This window comes from Caloenas nicobarica, chromosome 4 (assembly GCF_036013445.1).
Source record: "Caloenas nicobarica isolate bCalNic1 chromosome 4, bCalNic1.hap1, whole genome shotgun sequence".
Lineage (NCBI taxonomy): Eukaryota > Metazoa > Chordata > Aves > Columbiformes > Columbidae > Caloenas > Caloenas nicobarica.
The window spans coordinates 67,920,861-67,943,684 of NC_088248.1; the positions used below are offsets into that span (position 1 = coordinate 67,920,861).

The 22,824-nt window shown below is 39.2% G+C and overlaps 1 protein-coding gene across 1 annotated transcript; it reads left to right on the top strand.

Annotated features, from left to right (window-relative positions):
* The first annotated feature begins 1,568 nt into the window (after positions 1-1,568).
* Positions 1,569-15,955, top strand: LOC135988631 (serine protease HTRA3-like). The gene is made up of 7 exons (XM_065634740.1): positions 1,569-1,809; positions 2,500-2,694; positions 5,343-5,375; positions 6,043-6,157; positions 12,352-12,400; positions 13,898-13,993; positions 14,992-15,955. The coding sequence occupies exons 1-7, from the start codon at positions 1,639-1,641 to the stop codon at positions 15,155-15,157; spliced, it is 825 nt and encodes a 274-aa protein (XP_065490812.1). The 5' UTR covers positions 1,569-1,638; the 3' UTR covers positions 15,158-15,955.
* Positions 15,956-22,824: the final 6,869 nt, after the last annotated feature.

Sequence of the window (22,824 nt, forward strand, 5' to 3'; positions counted from 1 at the left end):
ATAGACTCTCCCAAGAGAAAATTTTGTTACAGAAAATTGGGCCCTGATGTTATGAAAACCCTTTGCAGCCCTATGGTGTAATTATTCTGCCCTTATTTAGAATGTGTTTAGAAATACTTTGCACACAAGTCATTTATTTACATGTTTTTTTCATATTTATGAATCGTACTTTGATGTCATTTAAAAGTATCTATTTGGGATCCCGTTGTCCCCAATTCTGCTTGTACGTGACAAGAAGCAGAAAGGAAGCACCATTATCCCTGTTTTACAGCTAGAGTGTGTGAGAATTTTTATGTAACAAACCCAGGACAGGAATTTTTAAGATCTATATCTAGATCTCCTGCATATCCTAAAGCAACAACTATATTCTTTCTTAGCGAATACTGCTACTGTTGCCGAAGAGACAGAAGAGTGTAGAACCTTCCCTTTAGGTTCCCATCATGTCAAGACTTTCTGACTATACCGAGTGATTTGTTTGTGACAAGCCTTGCACCTTTGGATTTGTACAATGCCAGGCATGCCAAAAAGAGCAGTTTGTTCATTACCTGCTAACTGGCTGTGACTACAATTGTACAGTTGAAAGGTGGATGGGGTATATTCCTCCTCAAAATGAATACTGTTTCTTTCCATCACGTTATCACCCATGTCTTTAATAGTGGTGTGGTACCCATGCTGTTGCTAAAAGAAGAGCTGTTTTCATCCCTCCCAACAAAAGATGCTTAGTTGTGCCTGTTGAGTATTCCATTTTGAGAGGGATCATCTCCTTTCAATTAAGATATAATCCTAGCATCCAAGTTTTCAAAACGCAAAAGCGTGTTCTGAACTTAGGAGAGCTGTGGCATGCAGAAGGATGCTGTCGTGGCTGAAGTCAAGCCTATCTGTACGTGTACCACATTAGGACTACCATGGTACATTTTTTGAGGTGTTTGACTCTTTGTCTATAAATATAAGACAAGTTAAAACATTTCTTTGAGTTTGTTGCTAATTTTTCAGATTTTGACCAAAAATTGTTTGGTAAGAAGACCAACAGAGTGATTAGCTTCTCTTACTGTTAGAGAAACTTTTTGGCTTCCAGATAAAACAATAACGATTTTGAAATAAATTGCATAATAACTCTTACTACAGTAATACTAAATAGAGTCTGAAAGTGGCATAGCTGCATGAAAATTGGAACAACACACTCTTATTGGCACTGGCAAGTGCCTTGGACTTTTAATGGTGACACTGTATGGACGAGAGAAAGGCTGTTTCCTTACTCATCAAAAACTGTTGTGTTCTACCAACAGTTCCTTTTTTCTAAGCTTTCTTTGAAAATCATGTGGAGCTTGCACATCTAACAGTTTGCAAGTGCTGTTGCATATTTTACTCTGAGAGGATAAAAGTCAGATGAGGTTCTTTACAAAGAAAGTTTTCAGAAAAGGTTCCTTTCTTTGTCGGTTTTCTTAACTTAATTTTTGTAAGGGTTGCAACATTGGTCATCAAATGCTTTGTTATTTCTCAGGGTGAAAGGTGGTAAATTATTTCTGACTTAATCTTCTCTAAGTTATGCTGCCCTTATGTGTTATAATTACTTGCTTTTTGTACAGGCACCCTCTCTTTGGTCGAAATGTCCCGCTTTCCAGTGGATCTGGGTTTATTATGTCTGATTCTGGTTTAATTGTGACCAATGCCCATGTGGTGTCAAGCACAAATGCTGTATCAGGGAGACAACAATTGAAAGTGCAGCTACAGAATGGAGATACTTATGAAGCAACCATCAAAGACATTGACAAGAAATCTGACATTGCAACAATAAAGATTCACCCTAAGGTGAGTGGCATAAACAGATGAATAAATTAATTTGGGAACCTTATTTCGGTTTGATTTAGTACAGAGTGATTGGCTGGAATATATGCTTAGGGATTCCTTGGAAGTGTATCTGTGGAAAACAATGTGCTGAACAAACTGCTTCCGTAGGCCTGGAAATTTTTTATATGTTATAATTAAATTACTTTGTCTTCTGTGCTAGGAACTGCTAATAAAAGAAGAAAAAAAAATGCAGCTCAGTCAATATGTCAGCAGATTCTGCTGTCTTTACCTGAAGACTCAGGCTGTTTTGGCTAACCCTTCTAGCTTTGTGCCAGTACATGGACTGCAAGGCGATACACAGTGTACGGAGAGTGGCAGACTGGTCAATAGCTGGTTTGTACGCTGTTTCTAGGAGGAGGAAACAATCTGATGGAAATGGGGAAAGCCTGTTCAGAATCTTGCTGGCTTTTAAAAATTTTTTTCTGGAGAAATTGCAGGGTACTCCTGCTAGCAGTTTGTTTCTGAAGATCGTTTAAAGCAGAGACACCCTGCCAAAGTTGCCTTGTGTAAGTTTTGGGTGTACGGTAGGGAGTTGCTGTTTCATGAATGTAATGAAATGTGTGTGTTCCTAACTTCTTGATAGTTTATGATCTTTCCAATCAGGTTATTTTCAGGTGCAAACTAATGCTTCTTTCTTTCTGTTTATTCAAGAAAAAACTGCCAGTATTGTTACTGGGACACTCTGCCGATTTGAGGCCAGGAGAATTTGTGGTGGCAATTGGAAGTCCATTTGCCTTACAGAACACGGTGACAACAGGTATTGTCAGCACCGCTCAGCGAGATGGTAAAGAACTTGGCCTGCGGGACTCGGATATGGATTACGTTCAGACAGATGCTATCATCAATGTAAGTACTAGGTGTGCAAGGAGCTGAGCTTCATAGCCCTGGGACCTCGAAATCCTCACCTGTTCAGCAGGGAAGTGTGCGCTCTGAAAGGTGAATCCACTAAATAAAAGGAGCTGTGTTGAAAATCAGTGATAGGCCCTTCTTTTTATAGAGGACTATGCAGTGTCCGTGAGTTACTTTCAGGCATTAGTGCTGTGAAAAGTATGTTAAATACAACTGCCCCCTCTGAAGTTGTCTATGAAAATGTTACATATAACAGACCTTTCTCGTTCTGTAGATCTCGTGCAGTAACACATGGTTGTATAGACCAGCAGTAGATCAACACATTTCTCTCTCTGCTTGTTCAGCTGAGCTGGCCAAGCAAAGCTGTAGAATAGAGCCAAAATTTCTTTCAGCTCCATCCATTAGAACCAGATGGAGTAGTCAAGTTGACAGCATCTGCTTGAATTTAATGACGGGACACCTGGGTAATAACTTAAGGAGAGGGTTGGTGGTTTTGCTTTTGTTGTTCTTGTTTTCTGTTTGCACATCACATACTCCAAGTAAGAATCTAGGTGTAAAATATCATAAAGTTTGCGATACTGCTGGAATTAAGGCTCCCTAGCACTGGATGTTGTATAAAAATACATGAAAATAATATCCCTTCAGAGCAGCTTGGACAGATCCAAGGAGCTCAAGTATAGTCCTTGGGTGTATATATAACTTGTAGTGAGTCTAAAAAGAGCACTGCACGCATATCTGAGGTAGAAAATGGCCTGAAATTGTGTGACTTAAATATTTTCAGCATTGAAAGGAAAATATTTTCAGCATTTATTTGCTGGCCCTCAGTACCAAATTTGACATAAGTCATAATGCTTAGTGTTTTACACATCCAAAGCACTTCACAAATGTTTATCATCACAGACTTGTTGAGAGAAATTGTATAGAAAAAAAGAGGGTAATTACTTTTTGTGCTAAGATATGACATGAAACTGAGCTTTTTCAGGAAGCTCCTATGTGATCCAGGAGCTGAAGCTCTGAAGACATTTAACTGGAATTAGTTTCTATAGTTGTAAAAGGAGAATAAGAAAACTTATGCAAAATGTGTTACTTGGAAGCACACATTGAATTGGTGGCAGAGACAGAATTAGAACATGGAATTCTTGAATTCACGCCTATACATGTTCCTCAAGATCAAACTGTTCCTTGTTCATACTTAAGCAGTCAGTGCCCTCAAAAGCTAATGAGCAAGTTTAGACAAGGACAGCAGAGTGTGTCAAATGGATCAAATGGAATAGTGACGGCAGGGGAGGTAAGGAAAATGACAATGTATTTGAGTTACTTTGACATCTGAGACCAGAAAATATGAAGATAGTCCCTGGCATAGGGATGCTTTGTGCTTAGCTAATGCACTCGTTTTCTCCTGAGAATGGGAGGAGTTTCAGAGCTGGTCTATTCAGAGCATTCCTGTGGCTCAGCCAAGGCTTTCCTGCAGGAATGTGTATGCAGCTGCCTTCTGAGAAATACTGGGAGAACAGGAGCATGGGGCAGGAGAAAACAGGGACACACGGTCCTAAATGGAGCTACACTGCATGTGCCCAAGTTCTTCCATTATCACATCCTTCAAGCAGGGGACAAGTGAATGCAAGATGATATGCTGAGGAAGGCTGGGACATCATTATCTCAGTTCCTTTGTGCCAGTCAGACACAAAAATGAAGAGTGTAGCCTCTGGTCACTGAAAAGATGCTATGTAAGAAACTGATCTCTTTGTTTAAACTCAAACTTTGAAGCTGTTTTAAAAACTTTGTCTGTTTTATTCTTCTGGTAATCTATAAGGTTTTCTCTGTGCTATCCAAGTGTAAACAGTTTATATGGCTCATGTAACTGTCATGCATCACTTGGCTTTTGTTTATTTTGAGTGGTAAGTTGCTGCTCTTGGCTGTTCAGTAGAGTTACTTGAAAACTCTGGCCTCGTTCGAAAACAAACTTGTTGAGCCAACACGAAGATGGACCAGGAACTTCTCCAACTCTCATTTCCTGTAGTCCTGTTGGATGTTTCCTTTGAAGGCCATTAGGTATTAGGCAATTTCAGACTGCCCAAAGCTGCTACATGCCCTCCCTAGAGAGAGCTGCGTGTCTGTGGTTACTAAATAAATCCTTACATAGTACCTACGTCGTAGCAATATGCTGTGATTAAACACATAAAGTGCTGTGGTGTTCTCTGGTGTAGAATAAGAGAGACTGACAGTGTTACAAACCAAAGTGATAAATAAAACAAGAACTGTACATGTACCTCACTGAAACAGAGCTTTAAATAGCATGTAGTTATTTCAAAACCTTGTTCTAATAGTCTGTAGAAGAACTGAAATACTTGTTTTAACTATCTAATGATTCTTCTTAAACTCAGGGTCTAACTATTTGGAGTGGTAAGTTGCTGCTCCCAAATTAAGGCCTCTTTCTGAAAAGAAAAGAAAAAAATCTAATGGTAAGAGTTGTGAATGGGTAGGGCAAGACCTACATGTAATCATCTGTGATCAAATTTGTGTCCTTCAGCGCTGTGTAAGAAGTGACATGCTCTCTTTCATTTACTTAAAATACTGTTTGAAATGAAAATTGCATTTCCTACAGTGAAGCACCAATTTATTGTTCCCTTATGTTATTTTTACAGTATGGCAACTCTGGAGGACCTCTAGTTAATCTGGTAAGTCCAGGTGACTTGTTTTTTGTTTTGTTTCAAGAGCTATTTTTACATAAGTGGGAGAATATTTTTTTTAAAAGATTTGTGGGTCATACCAGCTTCCAGTCATTCAAGCTAATGGTAGGCAGATACCCTGAAGCTAATACAAACTATACAAATTAGGTCTCAGTTCATACACCATTGAAAAACATTTCCCCACAGTGCAGAGGAAATTTTACACAGCACTAGAGGAAAATGGGCTCTGGTAGGAGCAGTTATACTCATTCACACTGTGAAACTTGGGCTGCACGGCAAAGATGGGACCTGGTTAATCCACACAAGTGATTTTAAAACAGATTGCTTTAAACCAGCACTGAGTTTGCAGGTGAGTGAATTGTGGCTGTAGTGGTAGTAGTGACTCCACTGCTTTCTCAGTGGAGGGAATCTCTTGCTGAGTGGTGGGATGGACCTTGGATGAACAAACTGTACTGTAATCTGTCTGGCCATCAGCTAAGTGTGAAAGGGACTGTGAATCAGAGCCCAGATCCTCCCTTACAAGTGGTGTTTATTTCTTGAGTGATTACAACACTCTAAAGTTTCTTAGCCCAGCTTTTAACATGAAATGCTAGGCAGTGAGCTGAACCCTGTGACTTGGGAGCCAATTAATTAATTGGGTACTGTCTCTCAACAGGATGGTGAAGTGATTGGGATTAACACCTTGAAGGTCACAGCTGGAATTTCATTTGCTATTCCTTCAGACCGCATCACTCAGTTTCTCACAGAGTCGCATGACAAACAAAGTAAAGGTAAGATCTCCAAGAAACAGTGATATCTTCCAATTATTATCCTGATCTGTCAGTGAAGTGCCAAAAGACATGAGTCTGGGATCCTATTACTGAAAGGAGCAGTACAGTATACAGTATGTTGCAGTATAGAACCCTATAGACTTGGAAATAGAAAACAACTTCACAGAAGTGAGAGAGACATTTTATTACTCAACCCCCCCAGGAGTAGACAGTATCTGTATAAAACCAGGAAAAAGGGCCTCTGAGGATAGTGAGGACACAGATGAGTCATTAGTCTCAAATGATCCTGAGAACAGATGGTGACTTGTTCAAGGAGTCTTATTCTCCTCTTTCACATATTGTACAAGCAAAAAGGAGATTAAGGCATACTGTGGAGAATAAAGTAAAATCTTCTTAAAACACTTGTCCATTGAAGGAATGTAGTGTGTGCACTTTCAGTGGTGATCTTTATTTTGCTGTGGTGTATAATTGGATATTGTGATAGACTCTCATGCCCTGGTGGAAGAAGAGCTGTGTGCTAATTCCTGAAGAAATACATGGGCAAGCAGGGGAGAGGCAGAAAAAAAGACAGACCTCTTTACCAAAGAGCATATAAATCTAAACATACCAGCAACTGACAACTGCAGCACTCTGAGCTTCTTTTTATGTGCCTGCCTTGTATCTGTCACACTGTACTAGGTGTCATAGTACGTGCTGCGCAGCCCAAACTGGTCTAGTAATGCTTCATCCAAACCAAACCATCCTTTCCCTTTTGCTTGCCAATTATCTGTCCGCACCCTACTCATCTTGTAGCATGACTGTTGGCTGCTGCTTCTCTTTAATCTTTTTGATATTAATCTTGTCTTCTCCCGAGTTCATCCAGTTGCTGATGCCAGGGTTGTTTCCCTATACCATTGTCCTCTCGGTGTTCTCTCGGATACTGTTTTTTCAGAAAATTCCCTTAGTCAGAGGTTTTAAAGTTATGCATCTGCTTGTATATTTGACACCATCACAATTCTGATGGGTCCCTTTGACTCTGTTTTGCTGAATTCCCCAAATGAGATTGTTTTCACTTGTTGATTGGGGGGGAGGGGCAAGTTGATGAAAAAGTACATCTCAAAGTAGCTGACATAATTTTGTTCCAGCCAACAAGTTAAAAAAACCAAAACCAAACAAAACAAAAAACCAAACCACCAACCAAAAAACAAACAAAAAAACCACCCCAAAAACGAACAAACAAAACCCACCCCAAAACAAACAAAACAAACAAACAAAACGAAACAAACCCAAACAAAAACAGCAACCAAAAAAAACCCCACAAACAAAACCAAAACAAAAAACCAAAACCCAAACAACTTTATTCACCCAGGTTATGAACTGTTTGTTGGCTTCTGGGAGAAGCAGGTCAGGATCATGGGTGATGTTTCCCTTCAGAACCAAACTGCTGCTCTCAGACCAGGGAGGAGCGATGGCTCACCCTGCAGGCACGTCTCTAGAGACCTGAACACAAACCTTGTGCAGAAAGGCCACCATCTGCCATGCCAGGAGGTTCCTGGTAACTGGGGCTGGGAAGTCACTGAAGGCTGGAGATGCCACCACTGAAGTCATGAAGTCAGCCACCTTGCTCCTTCAGGCATCTTTGCCTCCAGAGAAGGATGAACCTGCTGAGCCCAGCTAGAGGGCCTAGAGATAACTTTGCCTGTGGAACCCTAAGAAAAAACATAGCAAAAGATTCACGTTTATCTTTTAATTGTAACATAATGTCTGACTTGTGTCATTTGCATTATCCCCTAATCAAAGGGAAAGAATTCATGCTTACTTTTAGCATCAGTGTGACAGTCAAGTCACCGCTTGGCAATTTTTTTTTTATTTTATTTTTTAAAAATTTTTTATTTATTTTTTCTTTTGCTTGTCTGAAGCACCTCTTGTACTTTTGCTGCAGGCAGAAGAGCAGCCATTTAAAGCTCTTGATGCATAGAGGAAGAGAATTTCTAGGAGATATTTTCACCATATTTGAGACTTGGTTTGCATTTTTTAGGCCTTCAGTAATAGTTTTCAGGTTTGTATAGGCCTTGTTTCTTGACATAAGGAATTTATGTAAGCAGAATTTTTGGGATGTTTTTATCGTGTTTTCTTTTGCTCCAATTATGTTTCAGTAGTTTCAGTGGGATCCGCCCTTGTGGTACAATTAGGTCATAGAAATAAGTTTAAGTGTATTACCGTTTAGCTCTAAATATCACATTGCATGAATATGATAAAATTCCCTTAGGAAACTGCTCTTTCCAGATTTTCTCTGGGATGTAGGAGATACTCAGAATATTGTTTAATAAGCTGAACCTTACTATTTTAAATCTCAATTGATCAGATAACTATTTGTTTTATATAGAAGGCATATATTTTTAAAGTCCCATCCATTGTATATAACTGCAAAAATACGATCTTCTGAAGTATAGGAGCAGAGAGGGGGGAAAAAAGAGGAGAGGATCGCATTTGAATGAATTATTTGCCCTGATTATTACCTAAACATTTTATATTACCTAATGCGTGGGTAATGCATAATAATACTTAATGTATTTTTGACCAAAGATTTACCACAGTTTGCATAGAGATATTTATCCACTGAATGATCTGAAATCCTTTGCTAATTTTGGGTTTATTAGTAATAATGTTAACCTCATTTTATATTTAGGAATTCCTAAACCGGTATGTGAAGTTAAGTGTCTCCGTCTACATCTCAGTTTTAACCATCTGTGTGTTCTGTCGTTGCTTCTGGAATTCATCTATATATTTAAGCATTGACTGATTATTTACTTCAGTGTCTTTTGTTAGTATCCCATAGGAATTTCTCAGTTTCAGTCTTGGTTCTATTCCTAGTTTAGGCGTGAGCAGGACAGTAAAACCAGAAAGTATTCAAACATGGATCCTCTAGGATGGAAGACAGTTAAGTTAGCAATCTGACAAAATATTAAAGAGAAAATCCAGCCTAAGAGGTCAGGCTGGCCTCTCGTTTAATGTTGTTAGAAAAGTAAATAAACCTTGTTTCAGGTGGGCAAGGGGAGATGGGGGAATTCTGTATTGGCCACACCCAACAATTATATGCATCCTCATTTGTGTCCCCAGAACACTTCTTTAGTTGTCCTGAAACTATATGCTTGCCTATGTATTTGTGTGAATGTTACTGACAATTATTACCAATAGTCACGAGGGCTGCGCAGGAGGCTTTCTGAATATATATTCAAACTACCGATTAAATCCAGCTATGCAATTTATATGGAAGGTACACTGCACATAATTCAGCGTCATAGACTCAAGCTGTCTTCATGGTTTTTGTTGGGCAGTGGAATATCTTTCTTAAATGCTTTCAGGACTGCTCATGCAATCTGCAAGGCGATCTAAGTGCAAAAGGAGTGAGCAGAGAAGTAGGAGTTTTGCCTGCCGCTTGAATAAAAAGTGCAGGATTCGTTTCTTCCGTCGGAGATCTTGGTGATATCCTGGCTCCACTGAAATCAGCTGCAATGGGGATACTCATGTCCACAAGTATCTGAGTACCTGACCTCTTGATTTGGATTTATCAGTTCCTTTTGCCACGGTTCATAAATCATAATCACTTCTGCCTTCAGTCTGTGTGTGTTTATTTAGTCTGATTTGTATCTCTATTGCTATAAGCATCAATAAAAAAAAAAAGGCAAGTTTAACAGTAAAGCAAATACTCTCCTTACTGTGGAACAGAAATCTCCATAAATAATGAACAGCTTCTAGATACTTGGGATCAGCTGTTTGTGACTTTCTAGTAACACAAAAGAGATTTAAGCATAAACTAGTGATTGAGGCTGGTTTGCTTGACTTTATACTACTGGAATCAGTGTTTAATCTTGCCTAGTATTTACAAAAATGAAAGGTAATTTGAATATCTCTGCTCCCCTCTAGCTTTAAGCCACAATGGTTTCACATTTGTTCAACCTGATTTTTCCAACATATTAACCTTCTTATAACTACTGCTGGGACTTCACCTTGGTGACGTGCTTCTTAGATTTACAACTTCACTTTATTCCAGGTCTCTTAATTATTTTTTTGTTCTGCCTCATGGTTGCACAAATTGCCAGAATGACAGGTTTTGAGATTTGTTATTCACAGAGCAGATGTAATATGACAATGGTAGTTCCAGGTGCCACATACTGTTCTGCCAATGTGACTTAAGCCTGACGTCAAAATGCCTGTCCTTTGGGATGATAAAATACTACGGCTGGTTGTCTGTGCCTGTTTAGTCTCTGCTGATGCTTGTAATAAACTGGACAATTATATTGTTGATGAAAACTTTGCTTTTTGTGCAAGATTTTTGCCTTGTGCGAAATTGAATGGAACAGACTTTTGCAAAACAAAAGACGTGAAGTTTTTTTACCTGTATTCTGACATACGAAATGGCTGGGGGGTGGGAAGGGGAGGAATCTAGACTCTGTGGCTAAAATAATCCATAGCTTATAGCTATTAGTTTTACTTTATACAAAGCTTGCTGCTGTTCCAGTATGAACTATTTGCAGTGTGTCAAGCTTATTGTGGAAAGAGGGTTGAAGACCATGTTGAATTTTAATGCATGAACAGGGGTGGAATAACACCCCAAACTGCCCAAAGATGAAGGTGGAGTGAGACTTTTAGTTGTGAATTAGTCTGTAGTTACCAGATATTTGTTTTTCCCAAAGTCTTATTTTTACATGGATCATTAGCCACTGGGGAAATAATTCCCTTTTAGATCAGCGACATTTCTGCTGTGTTTTTTCAATCTTGTGCAATCTCCTCTTTGCTTTTTTCTCTATCCCAGATTAGTTTCTTTTGTCCCTTTTTTCATTTCCATTTTTCTTTCCTGTAAACTCTCCTAACTTGGCCCCATATTTCTGCATCACACAGGTGATGACCAGCAGCAAACTGTAAACTGTCACCAGAGGCTCTGTCATCTATGTGTCTTGTGAATGCAACTTCATCATTAATCTGTCCACATTGCAGGGGCAGGGGGATTATTTTCAGGTGTGAGACTGATCAAATTTGGATATTTTTAAAAAGTGAAAATTTAAGTGCATGCCGTGTAGACCAGAGAAGCAATGTGAGAGCACTAGTCCAATGCTTTTGAAACTTTAATTTTGAGTAAGCAGACTTCTTCATGACACTTGCTATAGCTGATTCTGATCTCGTTACTTCCAGTTTAAAACAAAGGAGAGCCAGAACATCTCAGGGAAAAGCAGGGGTGAAAATTACAGATGTAAGATTGTTCAGAGCGTAGTAAATCCAATGTTTAGTAGTCAACATTTTCACTGACGCTAATGGAAGTGTTAGATGTGCGTAAGATTCAGGACTGATTCCTTCACTTGGGACTATTTTTCTTGGAAAGAAGATGATTTAGAGGAGACACTGTACATCTCCTTTTCAAACTTTTTCCTCACATGAGAATGTGGAGAAGCTCAAAGAAATTGTGAAGTTGTTATGCTGGAACAAGTCAGGGGAAATATTGTTTCATACCGGATATAACTAACTACTGAAGCACTCACTTCAGGAAGTCATCAAACTGCCTTTTTTTATTATTTTTTGAAAGACAGCTGTGGAACATCATGACTACTAAAAGCCAACTACAGAAGTGTGGTGCTCTTCCTGAAGGAGCGAATTTTCAATGTTTAAAATTCTGTTGAGTCCTGGATAAAGTCTATGGGTTTATTTTTTTACTTGCTTTTCATTCTTTGAGGTGGAAATAACAAACTGTTTGCCTGAGAATTGGTGTGGGTTTTTCAGTTGTCCTTCCTCTGAAAAGTGGAAATTTTCATTTTATTCAGTCCCATTTCTATCTTTTAATGAGAACACTGTATGGTTAAATTGTCTTGACCAGTTTCAGCTGAAACGGTAGTTGGTTAAAAAATTTTCAAGTTGCTGAAGTTATGTAATAATAAAATCACTTTTTTTTTTTTTTTTTTGAATTTCCTAAAGGAAAACTCTTACAGAGTATAACTGAGCCTCTCTCTTGTCCTCACTTGCAGGGAGAGGAATTGTCATTCTCCACACCAAGGTTCACCAAAACAAAAAAATTACCTCAATGTAGATGTGTATGGTTTCTGTTTAGTTTTGTTGGAAGCTGATACATCCTGTTATAATTCACAGATATTTTGGGTCATCAAAGTAGTTATTTTTGTCAGTGTTTGCCTAAGCTTCTTAAATATCCCCTCTGTTATTTTCAGATGGGAAGAAACGTTTCATTGGCATCAGAATGCTGACAATAACACCCGCGTAAGTATCTTGGAAAGGTTGTGTGATTATGCATACCATGTGTGGCAAAATGTGGTCAATAGTGGTTCAGAACTTCAGTGTTCACCTTTGGTTACAAATCTCCAGAGAATCCAGAAGTGTGTATTAACTTCGGTGAAGTCTGTGAACATTTTAATGGTATTGGTGAAAAGTATATTCTGAGACTTGGAAAATCACTGTCAGACATTCTCTGAACACTGATAAGTGGGGAATGCCTGTCGATAGCTGAGGGAAATTAGGAAGAGCCTCAATGGCTTTTTTTGGTTCTTGATGAGGATTTCTGGAGTTAGAGCAGGCTTCAGGTGACATTTAAACAAGCTGCTGCGTTCAGGTGACTGTCAGTGCCAATGAAAAATGAGCTGCCAAAGGGTTTGGCAGTGGTTCTCTTAGCACCAGCGGATGCTGTGTAATGTGAGATTTGGTGCCTAACCATGAACTGGAAATAAAGTAGCTGCTAATGTGCAGAACTTCATGCCTCCATGATAACATAACCAGAATACGGACACCCTTTTCAAGTTCTTTACTGTCTTTTATCTCTCACGTTGCTTTATGTCTTGCCACTACCCCAATATATTCTGGGATAACCAATGAGGGCTCTTATGCTTGTGTGCTTTCCCAGCAGTAGGCATGTTTCCAATGTGGCAGTAGGCTACAAAATTAAACAATAGAATTTCCAGCTGGGGTTGTACTAAACTCATCTTTGCTTATTGAGTTACACTCTTGCAGTCCTCCCCAAAGGGTCAGATCCTCAGCTGGAACAGATCGGTGTGATGGCCTTAACATCACCAGTCCATAACCAATGGAAAGAAACTCAGAATGTTTCTCTGTGTAACTGTGAAGTGAATGTGATGTGAGATTTTACTGCTTTTGTGATGTCTAATGAAGCAATGTAGGATGTCTCCAGGCCTGTTTTCAGGAAAAGACTACTTCCCTTGCTTTAGTCATTTAATTGTTAGCTTCTTCAGTACAAAATCAAATGGAGTGAAGCTGTGTGCAGCCAGTTTGGCTTGCTTTCCATCTGAGGGACCTCAGATTTTCATGGCAGACAGCAGAGTAATACATCATTAGTTCAAACCCCCTTCTTTCTATAAATGGGCTTTAACCCACACCATACACAGACCTGAAATGATGTCATCTCCTCAGAAATAAGAGGATGTTTTTAGATTCTCTGTTTTGCAGCTGGTTCCTGTCTTCTTTCTTTAGAAGGGGATGCACAAACAATTCCTCAAGAAAACCTGAGGAAGCTGAAGTTTCTTTGGGAAGTTCTCACAGTTCTGGTCTATCTGATGACTGGAGTTATCGAAAGCTAGATTGTTGTAGATAAAGACAAATTAAGAATGAAAGAAGCAAAATCCTTAGCAAATTTCTGCCCCATCAGCAGCATTAATAAGAATAAATGAGAATAAATAAGTAACAACTTTTGAATACTGCTTCTTTTGTAGTAGAATCAAAGGCCATATAACTTCATTCTTCTTTTAGCTTGGTGGAAGAACTGAAACACACTAATGCAGATTTTCCTGATGTCAGAAGTGGAATTTATGTACATGAAGTTGTTCCAAACTCACCTTCTCATAGGTACGTAGAGCAAATTATTTTCTTCACCGTAAATAAATCTCAAAATAGATACAAGCAGATAATATTTATATTCAAGTTATTTCTCATACTAGTCTTGATTTGTATTTAAACAATAAAAATTGTGCCTTTAGGTTAAAAAAAATAGTTAAAATATTTGTACTAAGTTTCTATTCACATCTACAGAAGTGAAATATTTCAATATCAGAACTTATTTTAAAATGACTTTATGAAACACTAATTGCCTGCAAATATAAAGAACACTCCAAATACAATGAACCAAATGTTGGTTTTGAAGAGTATGTTGAGTATTAATAAATAGAAACTTGGATTAAGTTTAAGCATTAAACAGGATAGCATTTACATAGACATAATCAGAGCTACTATCTGAGAGAATGCTTTATCTTAGAGGAAGAGACTATTTTACATAACAGTTGGAAAACAAGAGGCTTCTAAAAATTGGGGAATTATTCAGAAGATTAAAAAAATTATTAAGAAGATAAAAAAGGTAATCCAGAACAGCTACTTTTATTGCATTTGAACAGCAAGAGAGAAATAATTTACCTGTAGTTCAGTTGGCACAATTGGCTTGTCTTGAACCTTTGTGAATTGTTTCATTTCCAATGCTCGAAATACATACTGGAGAGAGAAGAGCATGTTCTTGCAAATGGATGGAGTTGAGTGAGTCAGTCGTGGCTAAAAGTCTTCTCTATTTGTCCTTTGATGTAGTTTTATGAAAGACAAAGCTAGACTACTTTTACTGTTGATGTGTTTTTGCTGTTTTAGAAGAAAATCCTTGATGAAATAACACAAGCCTGATTTTTGTGTTTAGCATATTCTACTGATTATTCTTTTGCAGTCACAATAGTGGAATTTCCCTTCAATGGAAACTAAAACAAGTAAAAATTTATCACATCAGCCAAAGAGGTGGTGAGCGGTCTTTGTACTTTTTTTTCTGAAAATAATGTATCTTTATTGCCTTTTTCCTCTTGCCTCTGCAGAGGAGGGATCCAAGATGGAGATATTATTGTAAAAGTCAATGGTCGTCCTTTGATGACTTCCAGTGACCTGCAAGAGGCTGTGATGAATGAATCACCTCTACTACTTGAAGTTCGAAGAGGAAATGATGACTTGCTATTTAATATTGAGCCTGAAATTGTCATGTAAATAGAACTGAGGAAGCTCTCACCATAATTAAACTCACTTATTCTGGAACACTAGATACCTCCTTTACAGCTACAGTAATTATACTTCCTGTTGACTAATGACAAGGTGGACTAACTTAATTGCCTGAGCCATTTCTGTACATAGTAGCTAGAAAGAATTCAATTATGCCATTTATAGAAGATTAAACTTTCAAAGAAATTTCAGAACTATGTTCTGGAGTGGGGGAGGAAGAAAACAAATTTCGAGTAGCTGGTAGAAATGGGATCCACTTCCAGTTCCTGCAGGTTCAGAGGAGATTCAGTTCTGCATTTGCAAAGACCAAAATACTACTGGAAGTGAGGAAGCATGCTGAAAGGGGAAATAATTCTTAAACTACAGTCATGGCTGCAGCAGAATCAAGCTATTGCAATGCATAATTGAGCTTTTTTTTAATGTAACTTTTTCAATGTGAAAATAGTATTGGCAAAGCTTGTATTTGTTCTTAGTGCTTATATGCTACGTGTCAATCCAAGTAGACTAAATCTGTAAATATCGAAAGGAACAAAAATGGTATCAGGCTATAGAGTGTTACACCTAGGTCATGCGATTTTGGAATATAGTAAATGATTCTTATAGAATTAATGCCTTGTTATAAATAAATCAAAAAGATGTGCTGAACAAAGTTAAGTTTGAGAAAGTGCACAGTTTTTTAAGATTTTGTTACAAATTAGTTTTGCATTTTACTGGTAAGCTTTGCTGTAAAATTGTTATACTACTTTTGGCTTGTACTGTGTATGTTTCTACTGTACGGAAATTAAAGTTTACACAAATAATATGTTGGCGTAAATCTTTTTTTAAACAAGTTTGTCTTCTCTCCCTCTTCTGTCAGACTGGAATAGACTCTCCCAAGAGAAAATTTTGTTACAGAAAATTGGGCCCTGATGTTATGAAAACCCTTTGCAGCCCTATGGTGTAATTATTCTGCCCTTATTTAGAATGTGTTTAGAAATACTTTGCACACAAGTCATTTATTTACATGTTTTTTTCATATTTATGAATCGTACTTTGATGTCATTTAAAAGTATCTATTTGGGATCCCGTTGTCCCCAATTCTGCTTGTACGTGACAAGAAGCAGAAAGGAAGCACCATTATCCCTGTTTTACAGCTAGAGTGTGTGAGAATTTTTATGTAACAAACCCAGGACAGGAATTTTTAAGATCTATATCTAGATCTCCTGCATATCCTAAAGCAACAACTATATTCTTTCTTAGCGAATACTGCTACTGTTGCCGAAGAGACAGAAGAGTGTAGAACCTTCCCTTTAGGTTCCCATCATGTCAAGACTTTCTGACTATACCGAGTGATTTGTTTGTGACAAGCCTTGCACCTTTGGATTTGTACAATGCCAGGCATGCCAAAAAGAGCAGTTTGTTCATTACCTGCTAACTGGCTGTGACTACAATTGTACAGTTGAAAGGTGGATGGGGTATATTCCTCCTCAAAATGAATACTGTTTCTTTCCATCACGTTATCACCCATGTCTTTAATAGTGGTGTGGTACCCATGCTGTTGCTAAAAGAAGAGCTGTTTTCATCCCTCCCAACAAAAGATGCTTAGTTGTGCCTGTTGAGTATTCCATTTTGAGAGGGATCATCTCCTTTCAATTAAGATATAATCCTAGCATCCAAGTTTTCAAAACGCAAAAGCGTGTTCTGAACTTAGGAGAGCTGTGGCATGCAGAAGGATGCTGTCGTGGCTGAAGTCAAGCCTATCTGTACGTGTACCACATTAGGACTACCATGGTACATTTTTTGAGGTGTTTGACTCTTTGTCTATAAATATAAGACAAGTTAAAACATTTCTTTGAGTTTGTTGCTAATTTTTCAGATTTTGACCAAAAATTGTTTGGTAAGAAGACCAACAGAGTGATTAGCTTCTCTTACTGTTAGAGAAACTTTTTGGCTTCCAGATAAAACAATAACGATTTTGAAATAAATTGCATAATAACTCTTACTACAGTAATACTAAATAGAGTCTGAAAGTGGCATAGCTGCATGAAAATTGGAACAACACACTCTTATTGGCACTGGCAAGTGCCTTGGACTTTTAATGGTGACACTGTATGGACGAGAGAAAGGCTGTTTCCTTACTCATCAAAAACTGTTGTGTTCTACCAACAGTTCCTTTTTTCTAAGCTTTCTTTGAAAATCATGTGGAGCTTGCACATCTAACAGTTTGCAAGTGCTGTTGCATATTTTACTCTGAGAGGATAAAAGTCAGATGAGGTTCTTTACAAAGAAAGTGTTGTCGTTTCCTTTGGCTGCAGGAGCATCTGTGTCATTTCAGCTGTGGTGTGACTCTTAGCTGCTGAGATAAAAGAGCAGACTTTATTAATTGCCACTCATCCCCCTGACATCGGTCAGAGCTGCAAAGGTTAATTGCTCAATCTTAAGGCAGCATCAGCATTTGTTGCTGCCAGCAGTTCAAGTCTATAACACAACCTTGCTATCTTTGTTTTTTGGCTGAAATAAAATGGCAGTTGGTGTCTAAAGTAAAACATTCAGGCAGCTTTTCTGTTATAAGCAGTTACTGTGTCTCTCAGGAAAAAAAAAATAAAAAGGAAACTAAAAAAAAAAGTGTAATCTTGATTTCTCAAAGAAACTGGAAGCCACAGCATTTCCAAGCCAAGGTTGGGTCAACAAGATGGAAGTTTTTGATATTAATTAGTCTGCCCACTCTTTTATGACCACAAAGATTTCTAAAGCCTCCTCATCATTTCTGCAAGGCCTAATCAGTAAAATGAGAAAAGACAGAGATCAGCAGTGACAACACAAAAGACATGAGCATTTCTGGGTGCTTCTATGCTGCAGCCCAGCAAGGTCTGCAGCAGGAGCTGCTTGGGGTTGCCAGCACGCTAATCCCATAGGGGAAATCCCTGCCACCTGTCCTGTGGTGGGGCTGAGCAAGTTAAAGACAAAGTTTCAGGGTCAACGTTCAGTAGAAGACAGGAATGAAATAACACCGTGCGTAATATAATATCGTTCATAAACAGAGATGGGGGCTGTAAGGAAGACAAGGTAAGGATGAAGCAGAAAACAAAAAAGGGCAACAGCACAGAATAACAAGAAAATAATTCTATCCTTAGGAGATACGATTTTTTTTTACAGAATATATGTATTTTAGTTTCTTTTATATAATTAGATAGACACGACGCTGGGCCAGATTGCTCTACAGCTGCCTGAACCAGGTACTTGAAGACCCCTTTCTGCAGGGATGACATCACATTTATCTCTGTACCCTCAGAGCAGTTTGCGATGGGAGGGTAACATCCCAAAACACCAGCAGCTCTCCCAAGAGGAACAGGTAATGGAGAGAGGGCTCTTAGACTGCGGTTACTGTGGCACACACCTGGTCTCCTTCCCTGAGCACACATAGCAGCTCCTGTGGCTAACTATTTGCGGCTCTTTGCTCCCTTACTATATATCGCTCCTTTGCACTTGTACCTCTGATATCAGTTCAAAAATACGATGTCACTGGAAAAAGGGTCACTTTCTATTTGCAGTCAAGGTTAAAAAAGAGAATTCCTTCTGTTGAAGAGGATCCTGTAGCTTCATCCAGTTCCTGGAGGCGAGTCTCAGGGCTTACCTGTGTGTAAAAGGCTGGCAAAGCAAGTGGGTGATTCACAGGCTGTGGCCACTGTGCTGCATAGAGCACTCCCATGGTCTGTCAGTCATACCTGCTGCAGGTCCAGGAATTTTGGCCTGCGGGGATCTGAAAAGGATTGAAAAGGCAGCAGAAATACGAGTTACTGAGGAGCTCCAGTGGTCACACAGAAAATCAGTGCACAGAAGCTCTTCTGCACAACCTGTTCCTTGCTTGCTGTTCCGTATTTTCTGCGTGAGCTACTCTGCAAGACCACGTAGCCAGCAGTCCATCCTTTCTATACATCTCTTATGACTGCCTCTGCACCAGCTATTCTGTGCAAAGCTCTTCCACACAGCTGCTTTCACAAGGGCTGTTTCACACTTCTGCATTTTGCCCTCTGCAGCAGCTGCTCTGTTTGCTCTTCTCCATTGGTTTTGCACCAGCTATTCTGTACCACCATATATCCCAGACAGCAGACTCATACTCTTTTAATTTTGTTTTGACTGCTTGCTTCTTGCTTGAGGCTTTGTTGGTTTAGCAGGAATCTGGAAAAAAGACGAATTATTTTTTCCTTCCCAGGCTCTGAAGTCTGGAGTGCTGTGCTGAGGCTTTCAAGTCCAGAGCATAGTACTAGGGCAGTGGGTTGATTAAAACTTTAACTGCAAGACACTGCAGGATATAGAAGGTAATGCTGGCTCTGTTCAGGCACCAGCAGCCAGGAACTGGTGTTCAAAGACATGCATGGATGAGAGCCTACCCCAGAGAGGGTGTGTATGGATAGTATGTGCATGTTTTCTGTACCCTCATATAGTACTAAAGTCTCGGGATTGCTTTGAAGTAGGAGGAAGACTTAAAAAAAAGGAAGGGAAAGGGGGTGTAGCGTGTTTATTTTATTTTATTCCCCTTATTTACTTGGGTTTCTGTAGTCTTCCTTTAACTGGACGTGCATGGGGAAAACATCCAGGTCTGTGTTTGTTCCCATCCCTCTTCCCACAGTAACAGATTATTTTCGCAATTTTGGTGTTCTGCAAATAGTAGATTTGGTCTTTTATCCAGGCCTTCCCAGCCCTTGGATCAGCAGGCACAGCTTGGTGGGGTTTTGCTGTAGAAGAACTTTCGAGGTCATGCCATGGGCTGTAAACCTCTGCAGAAAGAACTACCAGCATTTAAGGCAGAGTTGCTTAGAAGATCTTGTTGACTGGTCCAATTCTTTATCATCTGGCAAACATGAAATGTTATACTGCATTTTTCTACTAAAAATGTTCAACAGTATATTCACTAGCAGTGAATTAGTGTTTGAGGAGCATGGATATAGGAGTGGAGCTTCAGGCTGCAACAATCACAAACAAACAAAAATAAAAAGGAGGAAAAATGTATTTGTTTTTTCTCTTTTGATTTTTATTCTCTGGGGAAAAAGGTCAGACAGAGCAGATCTCCCCCCATCCTCCCTTCCCTTTTCCCTCCCTTTCTGTCAAAAGGCTCCTCTGGAGACTGTGAGAATATGTCAATATTAAACAGCATTTTCCCCATAAAGTTCTCTGGAGAATAACAGAAGCAACTGCTCACTCTTTCTTTCTTTCTTCAACAAACATTGGCCAGGCCTTCACAAACAGCCAAATGAGGCATAGTCAGGAAAAAACAACTCCTTAGAGGAAGCAGTTGCCAAGGAAAATAATTGGGCAGCATGAGGGGTTTGGTGATGCAGCTGCACAGCTGCTAAGTTCAATGACTTCTCGATTGCCTCCATCTGAAGTTGTGTTCCACTATGAAATGATCTTCTACCTCCATAACTATAAATAGCTGGGCACGATGATTTGCTGCTTGGAATCCCAGAAGCAGCTTGGGAAAATACCAAACCCAAACTCTAGCAACTAACAAGAAAACAAGAAGCCTTCAACTGTCTTCTCAGTAAGATCCTAAATGTCAGAGAGACAGTGAAGATAGAGAATATAGGGGTAATGCTTTTGAAGATGACTTTCTAACATCTCGGTTGGTCAAGGAGGTGTTCAGCTCTACAGCAGTAGAGCCAACTGGTCTGCCCTGTGGGAGGAAGTCCATGTCAGTGTTGGTGACGCATAGACTGCTGGTCATTTCATCTGAGCTACTTGTCTAGATGTCCTTTTGCGTCAAGGGAAAGAAACAGTAGCTTTCCTCTTCTCAGAAAAGCAGAGGCTCAAAACAGGTCCAAAAAGTTATATCCTAAAAATATTTACTACAAAGCCTCGCTCCTGTGCAGAGGGCCTCAGATGACCAGAATTGATGTATGTGTCTGTGCTGTACAGATCTCAAGTTAGGTGAGATGACTTTCCACCCTACAATCATAAAACGGTTTCAGAATAAGGAAGGTTATGCCTTTGGTTACTAAATAAATTTCAGCCTTAATTCTGAATGAGTGAAAAAAATCTCAACTTTGTCTTATGTCCAGTAGAAGTAATCCATAAAGTTCTGGGGCAGTGGGAGAAAATAATGCTTTCTGAGTGTAGTAATACATGATATTTCACGGTATTCCCCAGGTTTATCTGCAAGAGCATGTGGTAGGTTTTTCAACTGAAGGCAGCAAAATGATGGATCCTGCCTCACTCAAGTGTCAAGCTCACTACACCATGATGTGCCTGCCACAGCCACCTACCAAGAGTTACCTGATCAGTGTTTGAGATGCGTAAACTACACTTGCCTTTCTAGCTGTTTTACCTGTAAAGCTGTTTATTTCCCATCTATAAACCCAGATGCAAGGGACATAGGAAAATCACAGAATCACAGAATGTTAGGGATTGGAAGGGACCTCAAAAGATCATCCAGTCCAATCCCCCTGCCAGAGCAGGAACACCCAGATGAGGTTACACAGGAAGGCGTCCGGGCGGGTTTTGAATGTCTCCAGAGAACGAGACTCCACAACCCCCCTGGGCAGCCTGTTCCAGTGTTCCGTCACTCTCACTGAGAAGAAGTTTCTTCTCAAATTTAAGTAGAATCTCTTGTGTTCCAGCTTGAACCCATTACCCCTTGTCTTACTGTTGGTTGTCACCGAGAAGAGCCTGGCTCCATCCTCGTGACACCCACCCTTTATATATTTATAAACATTAATGAGGTCACCCCTCAGTCTCCTCTTCTCCAAGCTAAAGAGACCCAGCTCCCTCAGCCTTTCAAAATACACCAAAGCCATCGAAAATGCTCCCAAACACTTCTTTAATGTACAAAAAAGTATCTGAGCTTGAAAGTCCATTATTTTGGTAATCTTTGTGGTTAGACACTAGTATTCTGTTTCCCACTGCATGTTATGCAGGTCATCTCCTGCAAGCTGAATATCCCACTGGAGAGCTAGCTATTGCTTACATTAGGGGTGTAAAGCTGCCAGTTGTGCCTCTACGGAAAGATTCCAACATCTGAAATATGTTACTCCTCTGGGATTAAATATTGCCATTCTGGTATACTTAAATATTGTCATTCTGGCCCATAAATATTACAATGAAATCCTCCATGTAGGGAAAAGCAGAGAAGATCTTGTGGTAGGTTGAGGGAGTTGTGATGTTTTGAAAAGCCCTTTACAGCTTCTCAGTGGTTTGAGATGTCAGATGTTATATGAAGAGAAGAAATCAGTGGGCAGAGTTTGAGGAAGTGATGAGAGGTACAGTGATAGATATATATCATTTTTTCATGTTTTTTTTCCCCAGAAGGTCTGTACATATGGTCCACATTTTTGCTGGTTTTGTTGCAGTAAATTTTCTCAGTGATTGTAAGATTTTTTAAGGGAAAGTTCTCTGATTTCTTGCTAATTAATATCATTAGTGCTATTGGTACGAGGCTAAAGAATGACAAACTGAAATTGAATGTGGAATGAAAGCTGAGGGAGCTGCTTTTTTTTTTCTTCACATCTGTAACGGCAACTGCAGAAAAAAGAAAGACACATGAGTAAATTCTCGCAAACTGAAAAAGAGCAGCCTCTGAAAGCAGCCTGGCAAACTTCTATAAATCACCACCACCCCTTTAAAATAAAGTAAGCTTTTCTACAGCTCAGTTATACCACTGAAGAAATGTAATATTTGTG